Source organism: Schistocerca serialis, chromosome 3 (genome assembly GCF_023864345.2).
Source record: "Schistocerca serialis cubense isolate TAMUIC-IGC-003099 chromosome 3, iqSchSeri2.2, whole genome shotgun sequence".
Classification (NCBI taxonomy): Eukaryota; Metazoa; Arthropoda; class Insecta; order Orthoptera; family Acrididae; genus Schistocerca; species Schistocerca serialis.
In genome coordinates this window covers 867,194,863-867,211,249 of record NC_064640.1, presented here as the reverse complement: position 1 = coordinate 867,211,249, position 16,387 = coordinate 867,194,863, and the positions used below count along the sequence as shown (strand labels likewise).

Below are 16,387 nucleotides of genomic sequence, written 5' to 3'. Positions count from 1 at the left end.
TGTGGTAACCGTTAGCATTGCAGGATTACAGATGTTATGATGTCCTCTTCAGATGTGTTATTTTTAGTACCTACAGTTTTACTGTGAGACTAAAGTACACGGTAAATACAGTGGAAGAAACTGAGTACCAGAGTTAGCACACACATGTGGACAGAAACAATGGAAAAACAATCTTGGCCAAATCTGGTAACAAAGCAAGTTGTCATAAGCAAATAACAGAACAGTCGTAATCCACAAGTAGAACTGTTAGGGAGTGCGAACAGTCCGAGAAAGGACAGGCTGCACTGCTGACATGTGGTTGTCTCCTCTTGGTCAGCAGTGGGTCTGACATCAAGTGAAGCAGGTGGTCTCGTTTCAGTCTTGATGTAATGTATAGACTCTGCAGTTATGATGATGGCAGTGCAAGTGGACATCTAGCCTCATCAACACCCCCCACCCCTCCCCAACAACAACCACCACCACCATCATATTAGGGGAGCAGTGCATCGCAAGTTTTGGTGGAAAAAGGCTGGATGTGGGTGGGGCTGCCACCGGAGACAGATCAGTGTGGCTGAGAAGGCCATGGGATCTGCCCAAGTGACTTGGAGGTGACAGTGCAATGGCAGCTGTGTGTTGACTGTGTTTGCCTTCATCAGTTTGTTGGTGTCTGATGAGGCATCACTGTTGAGGTATTGGCCACTCAGCTGTCTCCGACTTGGCAAGGAATGTGCCTAGAAAGTGCCCAGAGGATGGTGAGCCAGATGTGGTAGTGATACTGCACGTGCTGGTGGTGAGGAAACTGCTCCATCAGTGGTGAGGGACAGGTGCAGTACGACTGGGGGAGGGCCGACGAGTACTCCTATAAGAGGACGGTGTCGAGGCGGGTGTCGTCAAACATATGTGGAAGGTGGTGGCCATATCTTGATGTCACTGGCACCTAACAGCTCTTCAGATCAGTATACTCCTGTGGTGTCTGGTATCTGGTGCACATAGGCAGACTCCCCACTGGCATGTGCTTTGGCTGCAAGGCAGATTGGCACCCCACTGAGAACACAGCTGGTTCAGATGGCGGGTTAGTGATACACCACTAGAATCCATAGTGAACATTGGCTGACCACATATCACTTGCATTGTTACTGGCAGCCATCAATGCTGTTGACTGAAAGTGTGTGTCCAGATGGGTGCCTGCGTCAAATTGCGAAGGACTTGAGCACACTTCAGGCCATGGCACAAGAAGAGCTGCTTTTGAGCATGGAGGACCCCCACTGGCAGCAATGTGGTCCTGTAGGTGCTGAGAAACAGAGACAATCCCAAGTCTGCTGAGGAGTCTGCTAAACACTTTTAATTGTGTCTTACAGGTGTTCACCATATACTCCGTCTCCCCATTCAGTTGTGGCTGAAACGATGTGGGAAGCAAGACCATTATGGGTGCAGAAATCTTGAAACAATGCGGATGTGCACTGTGGGATTTTATCGGAGATATTGTCCAGGGCAGCCCTTCAGTTACGAAGACCTGGGTAAGAACCCACATGGCAGCTTCTGTGGTGACGGAGTACATGCGCAGGACACGTGGATAATTGGATTGCATATTGAGCATCACCAATCGCATGTATTGACAGAACGGGCCCTCAGAGTTGATGTCAACACGGTACCATGCCGTATGGGGCGTGGGGCATGGTGTAAAAGTTCTTGGTTGTGCCACCTGCTGTTCAGTGCACTGTTTGCACTCATGGACAGTCCTTTCAGTTGCTGAGTCGATGCCATGCCAATAGACAAAACACTACATGAGGCCTTAATGTGGATCATATTCCAGTGGCCCACAATGTGAGAGAACAGAGATATTAGCTCACAGGACCAGAGGGATGATGAACCTGAGGTTGTCCGAGTTGGTGCTAAAGAGGAATCTGCCACTGACTACCATCAGCCAATGATAGAGAAGAAAATAGGTGCAGAGCGGACCAGACCAGACCAGACTGACTCCTTGGTGGGCAGATACTCAGGCCAACCATTGTACACAAAACTGACCACCTGTCAGAGGTTCGAGTCTTGCTGTGTGGCCTGTGCTGTGCGATGGTCCATTGTCAGAAGTGTATCCACTGCATGCTGCAAGTGAGCATCAATCTAGAATCAGAAAACTTTGGCTTGGTTGAAAAGTGGGTTGGGTACTATGGGCATGTGCTACAATGTGTCCACATTAGCATACTGTGCTGTGACTCTGTAATGAATCTCGTAGTGGTATGCACTCAAAATCACTTTAGTCACTGTATGGTCCAGTCAGGAAGTCTTGAACGGTACCACAAATGGCTTATGATCAGTGATGAAATGGAATTTGTTGGCATAGAGGAAAACATGGAACTTACAGATGGTACACATGATGACTGAAACCTCCTTTTTGATCTGAGAATAATTATGTTGAGCAGCTGTTAACATTTTGGAGGTATATACAAGAAGCTGTTCAGACCCGTCAGGATTTCTGTGAGCTAACATCTCTCCAACCTTGTACTAGGAAGCATCCGTTGTCAGTTTGAGCTGTTGGTCCAGTGTGAAGGTACTGAGGCACAGTGATATCCTTAACAGCATCTTCATGTGGGTGAATGCTCTGTCGCAGTCTGTGGCCAAATGAAAGGAACACCTTTTTTTTTGCCAGTCACTCAGTGGATGATGTCCACCACATTAGGGAGAAATTTTCAATAATAACTGTTTGCCTAGAAATGATTGGAATTCCCTCAGGTTCTACAATTTACGGATGTTATCAATTGCCACTACACAGTGCTTCATATGTTTGACTCAGTCTTTCATAATAAGGTCACGGAAATATCCTCTATCTACATAAAAAATAAAAACTTTGATTTTCACAGATTTGGTGAACATAATCTGGAAGTTAGCGAGATGTTCCTGCCGTGAGGAACCCTTAATGACGATGTCATTAAGCTAGTTTCCACAACGTGGATCATCTTGCATTACCTATTCTAAAAATCTTTGGAAAATGGAGGGCACACTCATGATGCTACATGGAAGATGCATATAATGGTACTATCAGAAGGTAGTTTTGATTACCATTATTTGTTGAGAGGTGGAATCCAGCTGAAACTGCAAGTATGCCTCCATCAAGTCAGTTTTAGAAAAACACTCACCACGTGGCAGTTGTGTGAGTATGTTTTCAGGGTAGGGAATAGAGTAGCTATGCACTGCAGATTTGATGTTAATGGTAGACTCAAAATGTGTGCACAAATGAAGCATCCCCATAGGCTTTTGTATAACAACTAGGAGCCTCTCTCACTGGCTGGAAGGAATGGAGTCAGTGTTACCCAGGCTGTGTAACCAGTTCAGTTCTTCCTTAACTCCAGGCCGCAGAGCAAACAGAATAGGCCAAGCACGACAAAATTTTGGAATGACTGTCAGTTTAATGGTGATTTAGGCCTAATAATCCTTCATAGCACCCAATCCTAGCAAAAATCGTGACCCAGACTTATGGCATAGCTTGTCTAATGTGTGGAATTGGATGGAATAAGAAACAGGATGACAGCATCTTGAATTTGAAAACCAAAAACTGTGAATGCTTCAAGACCAAAAATGTTTTCAGACGTCGTGCTTTCGACAGCCAAAAACATGACTGCCCACTTGACATGCTGATACTCAGTGTCGATTGTGAACTGGCCTTGAACAGGAATTGGCTGATTATCATTGAAACTGACTAAATGACGGTTGGTGAAGGAAAGAGAAGAGCACTTGAAGCAATGATACACTTCAAGATTCACAAGAGAAACAGACCCTGGTATCAACCAAGAAATGGAAAGGCCATTACCGAATTTGCAGCGAAATATAAACCTTGCTGCAATAACTGAACTTCTGGCTGAGCACTGCCTTGGCACTATGAACCTCTAGAAACTCCATGTATGGGCCTAAGGACTGCTTTGGGAAGAGCCACAATCTGAAAATGGTGCAAACAAGAAGAAAACAATGAGGGTGTCGGTGAATGACCAAACATATGAGAAGGTGAGTGTCGGGATGGATGTGCCGTTGATAGTTGCAGAATACCCTTGGCACCATGCAGAGTCATAAACAACTAACAAAAGAAGTCTAAGTGGTGTTGTTGCTGCTCAAGCTGCTGCTGTAACAACTGAACCCACTCCATCATCTCATGGATAACATGTAGAAACTGAAAGGGTCTTGTTACCAAAAACTGTAGTATCTACTGTTTTATTGCAAGTACCCAGGAAATACAGTGGTAGTGACTGAGCACCAAAGTCTAAACACACATGTGGACAGAAACAATGAGAAAACAGTCCAGGCCAAGACCAGTAACAAAGTAAGTTCTTCATAAACAATCAGGACACAGTCGTTATTGGCAAGTAGAATCTTCACAGAGTGCAAATGATGTGACAGAGAGTGGGCCGTACTGCTGTCCCCGCTCGACTGGTGGTGGAGCTAGCAGCAAGCAAAGCATTAGCTACTTTGTTTATGAAGACACAGTTCTTGTCTTGCCGTGTGCTACTGTCAGAGATTTACACAAGTGTTTGATTCTTTCATCATTCAATAATGCCAATGTTCACAAAGTGCAGTAAGGGCTACGTATTTCAACCTGGTTTCAACAGATGAACATCCCATTCATAATCTGTGCCACTTTAGCTGGTGTAAATATCTACACGCTCAGAGGGATAACAAACCCTACATTCACAAGTAGAGGCTTGCAAATTATATCGTGGATGTTTTCAAGCCCGCTTACTGGTTTCTGGCTGATCATGAACTTCTGAGAAAGTGTGTTCATGGCAAAACTCAGAATCCAAATGAGTCTCTAAATTCACTCATATGGAAACAATGCCCTAAAACCACATTTTCATCCGATACAACTGTCATAATTGCTACTTATGATGTAGTTCTTGTATTTAATGATGGGAACATTGAGTGGATGAATGTATTAGAGAGAACGGGCATTAAAATAGGAAATTTCACTTGAGACACCGTGGGAAAAATAATTTAGAGCACCTCTCTGCAGCTGAAAAATCAGTTGAAGATGTGGTAAAGGAAAGAAGGCAGAAAACAAGAAACCAGAAGAGAAACTGTGAACGGAAAGAGGACCGTGAGTACAAATCTGGGACCTTCTGAAGAGGTGACATAAGAAAAGGTTGAAATTTAATTTGCATTTGCTGGAAATTGTTTTTTTTTTTTTAAAGTTTATGTACCTTTTTCTCGGAATCTATAAAGGCTATAATTATGAAATTTTGTACACTTATTTCTATAAACCCAGTAAATGTTATCTCGAGTAAATTTTGAAATTCTGAGTGTAAGCCGAGATATGGGACACAGTGCTTGGAATTTTGCTTATATTTTGTATTATACTTACAGAATTATAATTGAAAAATTCTTAAAATTCTCCTATTCCATATATTCAAAAAACCTCATGAGAGAAGCTTACTATATGCATCGAAATTAAACAGAGAAAATTTTGTAGAAATCTCTTAAATAGTCTCTGAGGAAAAGGTACATATATTATTTTTTGAAAAAGTTAAATATGTATAATCCAAGGAATTTAACAGTAAAACACAGATTCTTAATTCATAAGCATTATCCTAGTTTCGGTGTAATAGTGTATAATGCTCATATTTACAAACAGCAGTCTCATAAAGAGGCCTTTCAGTACAGTAGTTACTTGATGGAATAAATAAAATTAATGTTCAAACATCATGGAGCATTCTCCCATATCAGTTAGGTCCACAGAATTGTGAGAGAACTTATACGAAATTTGGAAGAATGTTGAGCAACTTTTGGCACATTGAAGCTTTGAGTCTCCTAGAGTGGACCAGATAGCACAGTTGGTAGGTAGCACAAGGCAGGTATCTAGGTTCACGTTTGTCTAGCACACAGTTTTAACTTGTCATATGTAATTATTATTATGTTGAATCCCTAGTCTTAGGTTAAACTGATCTCGGAAATTCTCTCTCTTAGGGTAGTGGCTTCCTGCAGGGCTCATGGGAAATAGCAATCAACTGTATTCAAATGATATGGAGAACACAAGTAACTGATGTTGTAGTTTGAAATGTGTGTTATGTTAACAGGTTTCTCAGAATACTTCCCTTTTGAGGCTAAAAATACACTCCTGGAAATTGAAATAAGAACACCGTGAATTCATTGTCCCAGGAAGGGGAAACTTTATTGACACATTCCTGGGGTCAGATACATCACATGATCACACTGACAGAACCACAGGCACATAGACACAGGCAACAGAGCATGCACAATGTCGGCACTAGTACAGTGTATATCCACCTTTCGCAGCAATGCAGGCTGCTATTCTCCCATGGAGACGATCGTAGAGATGCTGGATGTAGTCCTGTGGAACGGCTTGCCATGCCATTTCCACCTGGCGCCTCAGTTGGACCAGCGTTCATGCTGGACGTGCAGACCGCGTGAGACGACGCTTCATCCAGTCCCAAACATGCTCAATGGGGGACAGATCCGGAGATCTTGCTGGCCAGGGTAGTTGACTTACACCTTCTAGAGCACGTTGGGTGGCACAGGATACATGCGGACGTGCATTGTCCTGTTGGAACAGCAAGTTCCCTTGCCGGTCTAGGAATGGTAGAATGATGAGTTCGATGACGGTTTGGATGTACCGTGCACTATTCAGTGTCCCCTCGACGATCACCAGTGGTGTACGGCCAGTGTAGGAGATCGCTCCCCACACCATGATGCCGGGTGTTGGCCCTGTGTGCCTCGGTCGTATGCAGTCCTGATTGTGGCGCTCACCTGCACGGCGCCAAACACGCATACGACCATCATTGGCACCAAGGCAGAAGCGACTCTCATCGCTGAAGACGACACGTCTCCATTCGTCCCTCCATTCACGCCTGTCGCGACACCACTGGAGGCGGGCTGCACGATGTTGGGGCGTGAGCGGAAGACAGCCTAACGGTGTGCGGGACCGTAGCCCAGCTTCATGGAGACGGTTGCGAATGGTCCTCGCCGATACCCCAGGAGCAACAGTGTCCCTAATTTGCTGGGAAGTGGCAGTGCGGTCCCCTGCGACACTGCGTAGGATCCTACGGTCTTGGCGTGCATCCGTGCGTCGCTGCGGTCCGGTCCCAGGTCGACGGGCACGTGCACCTTCCGCCGACCACTGGCGACAACATCGATGTACTGTGGAGACCTCGTGCCCCACGTGTTGAGCAATTCGGCGGTACGTCCACCCGGCCTCCCGCATGCCCACTATACGCCCTCGCTCAAAGTCCGTCAACTGCACATACGGTTCACGTCCACGCTGTCGCGGCATGCTACCAGTGTTAAAGACTGCGATGGAGCTCCGTATGCCACGGCAAACTGGCTGACACTGACGGCGGCGGTGCACAAATGCTGCGCAGCTGGCGCCATTCGACGGCCAACACCGCGGTTCCTGGTGTGTCCGCTGTGCCGTGCGTGTGATCATTGCTTGTACAGCCCTCTCTCAGTGTCCGGAGCAAGTATGGTGGGTCTGACACACCGGTGTCAATGTGTTCTTTTTTCCATTTCCAGGAGTGTATTTCTTCTCTTGTGATGTGTAACTTTCAGTTACTACTGAGTATTATGAGAGAATGAATATTAAATTCAGTTACGGTGCTAACTTTCAGAGCACAAAATGTTGATAAAGTCTGTCTTAATGTCTTAAAAACTGAGCCATATTTTGTAATTTTCATTTTTTTTTTCAGATTGCAGATGTAGATGGGAATGTTCAGTTATGGACTTTTAAAGACCATTTATTAAATGAGTGGGTTTGCCTTGGTACTGTATCCTTTCCTGGTGAACACATTCTTTCAGCATTATTCTTTCATAATGGGAAAAAGGTGAGTAATAGTTGCTACTATTTGTTATTGTTGATCATAAATTCAAATTTCAATAAGATTGGCATATCTCTCTACTTAGCAAAGAACCATTTGTTTGGCACAAATATTCATCTTATTGTCCTCCATAGAAAGTTTGGTTTATTGTTATCTTTTACTGATAATATGATGATTTTTCAAACTTTTTGTGATAAAACTACTTATTTTTGCTGCTTCCTGTTGGGTTCAGTATTTTCTAACTTGGTCTGTACTCTTAGTATAATTCATTAGCTCATCTGTTTGCTACGTATATTGGGTGAAACAGAAGTGAGTGACCATCAAATGATACAGCACAGACCATTGGAGATTTGAAAAACAGCTATACACTGATTAAATGCTACCTTCATTATAAACAATACACACAAATGAAAATGAAATTCAGAAGTGCTTCTAACATTACTGATGTACGAACCTCATTTGAAGTAGTCCTTTAGCCTTGATTGATTATATAGTGCACGATGACAGAAATTTTCAATTATTTATTCAATACTACAGGTGTTTAGGATTCTATCAAAGGATATTTTAACTACTACACAAAAACAATGGTTAACTTGGAGTTTTTACATAGTTCTCCTTCTACATAAACATAGAAAAATAGGTCAGTAACATACATAGAAACACTGAGTCTAAAATAGGTCTACAAGAGCCAGTATGTGAGGTGGCAACTTGTCTTTCTTGGAAGTTTGCTATTTCACTTTGGGAAGTGGAAAATCAGTTACAGTTCAGTAGATTACAACTGACCATGGCCAGTTCCCTTTAAGCAGTTAATTCTACTCAGTGTTTACTCTCCACTACCTAAAGGGTTTTTTTTGCCACCCACACAAGGGCCAGCAGATCGCTTGAACTTAGTCTAAAGGTCCCCCTAAATGATCAAACATTTTGTCAAACTTAACTATGCTTGCCAATTACTTGACCATGTATGGTGCTGTTTGATGTGTTTGTCAAGCATAGATAATGTCTGATGTGTTTGCGAGAAATTTTTATTGACGGGAAGTTTGACAAGATGGCGAATGTAGTTTGTTAGATGTTTTGCTGCATATGTATGGTGGAAAATTGTTTAATTACAATGTGTCCCACTGTATGGTTTGTACAACTATAGAAACTTCAATCAAGGATCAAAACAAAGTAGCGATGACAGTTACATCTTTCCCCGCCATATATTATACAGGAAGAGGTTATGAACAAAATCAGCATTAGGACATAAAAGCGGGAGTGTAATGAAATAAAAGTAATTAAAGTTCTCGGGTTCTTTTATGGATGATGTGGGCAATTTGTTCTCATCTTGTGGAATTTATTGAAATGTGATTGTAGGACCAAGGAAAAGAGAATAAATTTTCACGTACATGCATCTTGTTTTTCAGTGTGATGGTGAAGTAACTCTAAATAAGTTATTAAATGTTTCACTGTCCATCCACAGAAATTAGATGTAATCAACAAGTCCTGAGTGTAACATTCCCATTAACGGGTTTTCATGTGTATATCTCTCTCTAATTTAAAAAAAATCCCAAGTCAAGAGTCATGTTTTCTTCTTGTTCTTCTTCAAACACACTACCAGAGTCAGTGTTAGAAATACTTTATCTGTATTTGTAGGCATAAGGTTAGGAATGAGGAGTCTCTGAGCAGAGTTGGAGAGGAAAGAAATATGTGGAAAACACTGACAAGATGAAGGGGCAGGATGATAGGGCATCTGTTAAGACACCAAGGAATAACTTCCATGGTACTAGAGGGAGCTGCAGAGAGTAAAAACTATAGAGGGAGATAGAAACTGGAATACATCCAGCAAATAATTGAGGATGTAGGTTGCAAGTTCTTCTCTTAGATGAAGGGGTTGGCACAGGAAAGGAATTCATGGCAGGCCACATCAAATCATTCAGAAGACTGATGACTCAATAGTCCCAAAATACAGCATACACAAAAAGTGTGTGCTTCGAAAGTAAGGTTAAATTTAGAAGCTTTCTTAGTATGTGTACAGCTTGTGTGATCCATCTGTAGTGAATTTGACAGGGCCGTAACAAGTTTTTAGAAGTTTCATTCTCCGTCCAGAGAATATTGATGTGTTAATGGTGCTCTGAGAGTAATATTTCCTTTAGCAGATGTTTGAAGGTAAATCTCTCTCTCTCTTTCTCTCCCTCATTTTAAGCTGTTCCCTAGACCAGCATCTTGATTTCTTATTCCATTTTAAACACAGTGCCAAAGTGAATGTCAGAACTGCTTCGTCTGCATTTGTGGCCATTCTCAGTAGTGTCAAAATACTCACAAACACAAACAATGTCTGCTTCAAAATAAGGTTAAGCTGACAAACTTTTTTGTACATGCACAGGCTTGTTTGACAAATCCACAACTAAACAAGGACGCATTTAACAAACAAGTCTGCTTGCTTAAGGGGGCCTTAAAAGTAATCTTCAATTCACTTATTGACATTTCATCTCCTGGAAAATACAACCTACTGAAAAGTAGTTGGTAATAAGATAAGCTTTTCAACAAATAATGTGAAGCTGGGCCTGGTGAAATTGAAATATAGTCAGTCTCGGAAGTCCACATTTACACAAACAAGCAGGACCTCGCATGTTACTGAGTGGAAAGTCTGATAGTGTTCCAGCTGTGCTAATTGAAATAATTATTGGCTTGTCAGTTCACAAGTTGTGTTACTTGTCCTAAAAGTGGAAAAGTATAATACTCTGCTTGCCTCACAGTATCACATGCAGATGGTGCACAATAATTAATACCAGGTCTGAGATACTCTGCTTTGCAAGTCACTTTCCAAAATCTTAAAAATGTCAGTCAGAGCAATCAGTTTTATAAACGTCTATCAGATATTAGACATTAGCATTGCCCTGTCCACAATATGACATTTACTAGAAACAGGCATTGGGATATGTGTTTATAACTTCTATAATAACAGTAGTGTGCAGACTGGCATGAACTAATCACATTGACTGCCTGGCATAGACTGACTATTTACATTACGTGGCATGGACTCACCAACTGCTCCAGAACAATTTGAATGTCATTTGTGGTCATGGAAGGCAGATGGAACACTCAATTTTCTTGCCACAAGCCCTCTACAGGAAGCTAAGAAAGTTTGTTCACATCATACAAAAAAGTAAATAGCTTTCACAATTGGGACTCTATGTTAATGCCAAATTTTACCATATTACAGTACGGTTTTCTTGATATGATCAAGTTAATTAGAATTAGTCACTCTTATAAATACATAACACACAATTCTTCAAATGGAACTTTTGTTGACTTTCAGTTCTGAAAGTACTGATAGAGTAGATGTCGTGTGGCTAGGGCCTCGTGTTGGGTAGACCGATCGCCGGGTGCAAGTCTTTTGATTTGACGCCACTTCAGCGACTTGCACGTCGATGGGGATGAAATGATGATGATTAGGACAACACAACACCCAGTCCCTGAGTGGAGCAAATCTCCGACCCAGTTGGGCCCTTAGGATTGACATTCTGTCGCGCTGACCACTCAGTTACCAGGGGCGGGCAAAGTACTGATTCAAAACTCTCAGTAACTTGAATAACTGTGTTTACAAACATGCAAATTGGTACAGCTTAATTATATCTCTTCTCTATCTCTCTGTATGTTAATTGAAGCCACTTGCTTGCATTCGTCTATGTATGCTGGCTAGTCTCGGGAACTATTGTAGTGATTTAGATCTGGTTTTGATTGATAGGTACACTGATTTGTAGGGAAGGTTTTTGTACATAATTTATAAATATTTCGTGCAAATTGTCAGAATTGTGATGAATTAAAGTTAAATTGCAGAAATGATGCCATCACCATCTAGTGAACAGCTGCCATAACTCGAGAGAGCAGCAGTGACTCAAGAAGACAGCAAGCAAGATGTAATTCGTATCTGGTGTGGTGATGTAGCAGTAGAGTGTGTGGCTGGAAGCCAAAAGATTGTGGGATGAAATCCCAGCTGGGTCACATTTTTCACTCTGGCTTTTAACCTAGCATTTACCTCTCTATGACGTGGAGATACGCATTTTGAAATGTGACAACAATTTCAAACTGCCAATTTCTCCTTCCATCAGATTAGCAGTCGCAATTCACTCTCTTAATGCACTGTAAATTCTTAAAACAATGGGCAGTGAATTAATGAACTCTGAAGTATCATAATAAATAGGAGCAATAACAAAAAGATAACCACATCATCATCAGGCTGTGACGTGAGACTTACAGTTTGAAATAATAGAATATTCTTTTACCCAGTAGTTTCCTTACAACTGTTTGAGAATAACTGCATAGTGAAAAAACAAGTGAATCCAAAATATGTGGTGGTTTATTTTTTATGCTGCAAGTAAAGCATTTTCTGAAAAACTACTTCAGCAGCTTTGTGTCATTTACATACATTACATTCTGTCAATAGTGCAGCATATGACTCAAATTTCAGCTTTCTGCCTTCCTTGAATCAAACCTTGATGTAGGCTCTGTTCCTTGTGTGGCATGGTGAAGTAGTCTGCCATAAAGAATCGGCGACAAAGAATTATGGCAATGAGTCTCAAAAATGCATCACAGTGTGTACTAAGCATCACAAGATAAGTGCTGTAAAATGAACCAAACATGTACATCATGTGTGTTTTTCCTTATTTATTTGTTTTATTTGTGCCACCTCACCCAGTCTTCAATGCATATTGAATCATTCACATTTGCAAATGCATCGATGATTAGCATACAATATTTACTTTGCTCGTAAACATATTACTTACATCACGATGTGCTCACATAATTGCCATGAGATGTCGCTCCAAATGCCAATTCAGTATGGAACACACAACATAATTGTCTCCAGACAACTTTCCTGCTGTGTGTTGCTTACATTTTGTAAGTTGTTCTTGTTCTTCTTCGTAGCATCATCCCTTTAGAACTGAGTCCGCTCTTTGGGTCAATGCATGCCAGTTCTTATGGCCTAATGCTTCCTCTAGATTTAGCCTTCTTGATCTTAAATTGTGTTTATAGTGTTGAGCCACCATAATTTAAGTCTGCCGCATTGTCTCTGGCCTTTGACAGCGAGATGATGGGCTGAGCTGATGACGGAAGTAGGTGGTGCCTGTATGATGTGGCCATACTACCAAAGTCTCTGTTCCTGCATCTTATCATTGATTGGAGTCTCTCCAGCTAGTCATCAGATTATTGTTCTGTTGATTTGGTTGAGCAGGGAAGTGCCTAATGATCTTCTCAGTATCTGTATTTCCATGACATGTAGTGAGTGTTCAGCACTTCTAGGTGTGGGCCAACACTTGGAACTTTATAATGCAACTGGCTTCACCATTGTGCAGTATAGCTTTGATTTCAGGTGAAAAAGACATCTTCTTATCACAAAGAATGCCAATAACATCTCTGAAACCCAACTTATGGGTCAATGACACAAGTTAAACTAGTGATGATACTTAATTACTTAATGTTGCTCTGAAATGTATTCATAACTCTATGCATTGGACCCAAATAAAATATGCTGTGCCACACAAGTCATCTGGCCATGGAAACTTAATGCTGCCTGTGTGATGCCGGGCCGGGTTGCTTGTTGTGTTATAAGTATGGTACTGAAATTTCTATCTCACAATTATAGTTTTTGGCCATTAATAGTCCGTTGATAGTCTGTAATGTTTTAGTGGTTTTATATCACAAATACGCACCTTCCACAAACTGGAAAATACAGAAAATAATTAAATATACTCTTCGGTATGAAGCTTTCATACTTAAATACACATACTGTTATAAGAATTCCAGGGTTGTAGATTCTGTATTTTGTCAGAACTCGAAATTATGAAAAACTCTATTTTCTTGTAAATTATTAATTGTACTGCTTTCAACTCACGACAGAAAATTTTCTGCGAATTATTTACAAGACGATTAAATACAAACCAGTTGTTGTTATTTTTGTTGTGATCTTTAGTCTGAAGACTGATTTGATGCAGCTCTCAGTGCTAGTTTATCCCTTGCAAGGGTCTTCATCACTGCAGAATTATTGTAAGCCATATCCACTTGAACCTGTTTACTGTAGTCAGGTCTTTACACTTTTTACTCTTCACCCTTCCCTCCACTACTTTACTGACTATTCTTTGATGCCACACTGTGTACCCTTTAAATTTACCCCTTCTTTTAGTCAAATTGTACCTTAAATTTCTTCTCTTCCAAATTCGATTTAGCACCTCTTCATTTTCTTCTTCTCAGAACTGTTTATCGCCCACTTTTCACCTCAGTGCAAGATTACAATCCAGACAAAGACATTCACAAAAGACTTCATAACTGCTAAATTTATGTTACATATTACCATATTTCACTTCCCCAGAAATGCTTTTCTCACTATTGCCATCTCTACTGCAGCCATTTGTTTTGCTGCCCAAATGACGAATCTTGTGTACTTCCTTTAATGTCTCTTCTCCTAATCTAATTCCCTCATTATCACTAAATTTAATTCAGTTACATTCTTTTACCCTTGCTTTATATTTGTTGATGATCTTAATCTTATACTTCTTTTCATACATTATCCATTCCGTTTAACTAATCTTCCAACCCCTTATCCATCTGTGTCAGAATTACAACCTTCAAGTTGTATTTCTGTATTTCTTCACCCTGAACCTTAATTCCCTTTGCAAACTTCTTCTTGGTTTCCTTTACTGCTTGCTGTGTGTACAGACTGAATAATGAACTACTGCTTCCCTTTCTTGTCACTTGATTCATATAACTGCAATCAGATTTCTGTAAAGGTGGTAAGTAGTTTCTTTCTCCCTATATTTTAGCCTTACTACCTTCAAAATTTCAAAGAATATATTCCAATCAACATTGTCAAAAACTTCATTTAAATATACGTGTTTACCTTCCTTCAGTGTATCTTCTAAAAGAAGACGTACAGTCAATATTTTCGATTGCGCGCACGTGTGTGTGTGTGTGTGTGTGTGTGTGTGTGTGTGTGTGTTCTTAAGATTTTGTGGAACCAAAACTTATCTTACACAAGGTACTCCTCTGACAGTCTCTCTGCTCTTCTGGAAATAATAAATGTAAGTATTTTGCAACTATAATTTATTAAGCTGATGGTTTTGTAATATTCACACCTGTCAACTGCTGCATCCTTAGCAATTTAGCAATTAGGGTTATTACATTCCTCTGCTCATATGTTTTTCTCATGGTTGGTTTTCCCAAGGATCTCAATAATTCTGAGGGAGCTTTGTCTACTGTAGACGCCTAGTTTCAGTTTAGTTGTTTTAGTGCTCTTTCAAGTACTTCTCACAGTACAGTTTCTCTTATGTCTTTTGCATCTACTTCCTCTTCTCTTCCTTCTTTGCTCAGTACTGCTTTGCCATATCTACTCTTGATATAATCTTTTCCCCAAAGGTGTCTTTATTTTCATGCAGGCGGCATCTGTATTTCCCAAGTCATGCATGATTCTACAGCTTTGCGTTTCTCCTCTAACTGTTCTTTGTATGCCAGTATGTTCTTCCTGTCACTATCATTTTTTTACATTGTGTTCCCTTTTGCCGGGTTCATTTTTATATTTTCCCCTATTGTCAGTCAAATGCAATACCAATAAAAATAATCAATTTTTGAAAATATAATGTAACTAGGTAGATAAAAATGTACTCACCAAATGGCAGCAGGAGAACACACATACAATGGTATTTACATTTACAAGCTTTCACAGCTAGTGGCTCCTGCTTCTGGCATAATGGTTGAAGGAGAAGGAAGAGGGGTGAAGGAAAAGGACTAGTTAGGTTTAGGAAATGGGGAGGGTTTGGAAAAACTGCCCAGAACACTAGGTGATAGGAGACTTAATGGACGGGATGAGAAGGAAAGACTTATTGTTGAGTACTGCAACAGATGAGATTTGAAAACCTGAGAGGTTAAAGATGGAAGATAGGGTAATGTGCAAGGCAGAGATTACTGAAGAGTCATTGTTCATAGGTTAATACGAGCACAAAGCTTAGTGCATTTTATGTGGTGGTGGAGAGATAGACAGGTCAGAAAATAAAAGATACAGAAAACTAAAAGAGACTGAAGAAAGGAATAGTTATTGTGAAGAAATTATAAGACCAAAAAAATTAACATACATTAAGATCAGTTGGGTGGTGAGAATTGAGGGCATGCTGTAACGCCAGTTCCCACCCGTGGAGTTTTGAGAAACTGGTGTCTAGGGGAAGAATCCAGATGGCACGTGTGGTGAAACAGGCACCAAGGTCACAACTAATGTACTTAACTTTCTGCTCTTTTGAAATCGCTCATGATGTTTTTTCCAGTAATCTCTGCCTTGCGTATTACCCTATGTTCCAGCTTTAAGCTATCAGGTTTTCAAATCTCGTCCATTGCAATCCCCAACAAGCAAGATTTCATTCTCATCCTGTCTAGTAAGTTTCCCCTGAACCGGACTCCTGGGTGGCTTTTCTTAAGTCTCCCCATTTCCTAAACCTCACTAGTCCTTTTCTCTTTCACCCATCTTCCTTCCCTTTCAACACTTCTGCCAGAAATGAGCCACTGGCTCTGAAACCTTGCAAATTTAAATACTGTAATATGTTTGTTCTCCTGCTACCATTTAGCGAGCAAAT

At 40.9% G+C, this 16,387-nt stretch overlaps 1 protein-coding gene across 1 annotated transcript in view; it reads left to right on the top strand.

Annotated features, from left to right (window-relative positions):
• LOC126471008 (mediator of RNA polymerase II transcription subunit 16) overlaps window positions 1-16,387 on the top strand; it is a 289,195-nt gene that overhangs the window by 86,487 nt on the left and 186,321 nt on the right. The window contains exon 4 of the mRNA XM_050099062.1: window positions 7,662-7,796. Coding sequence (XP_049955019.1) covers window positions 7,662-7,796 — 135 coding nt within the window. The remainder of the gene's footprint in view (window positions 1-7,661; window positions 7,797-16,387) is intronic.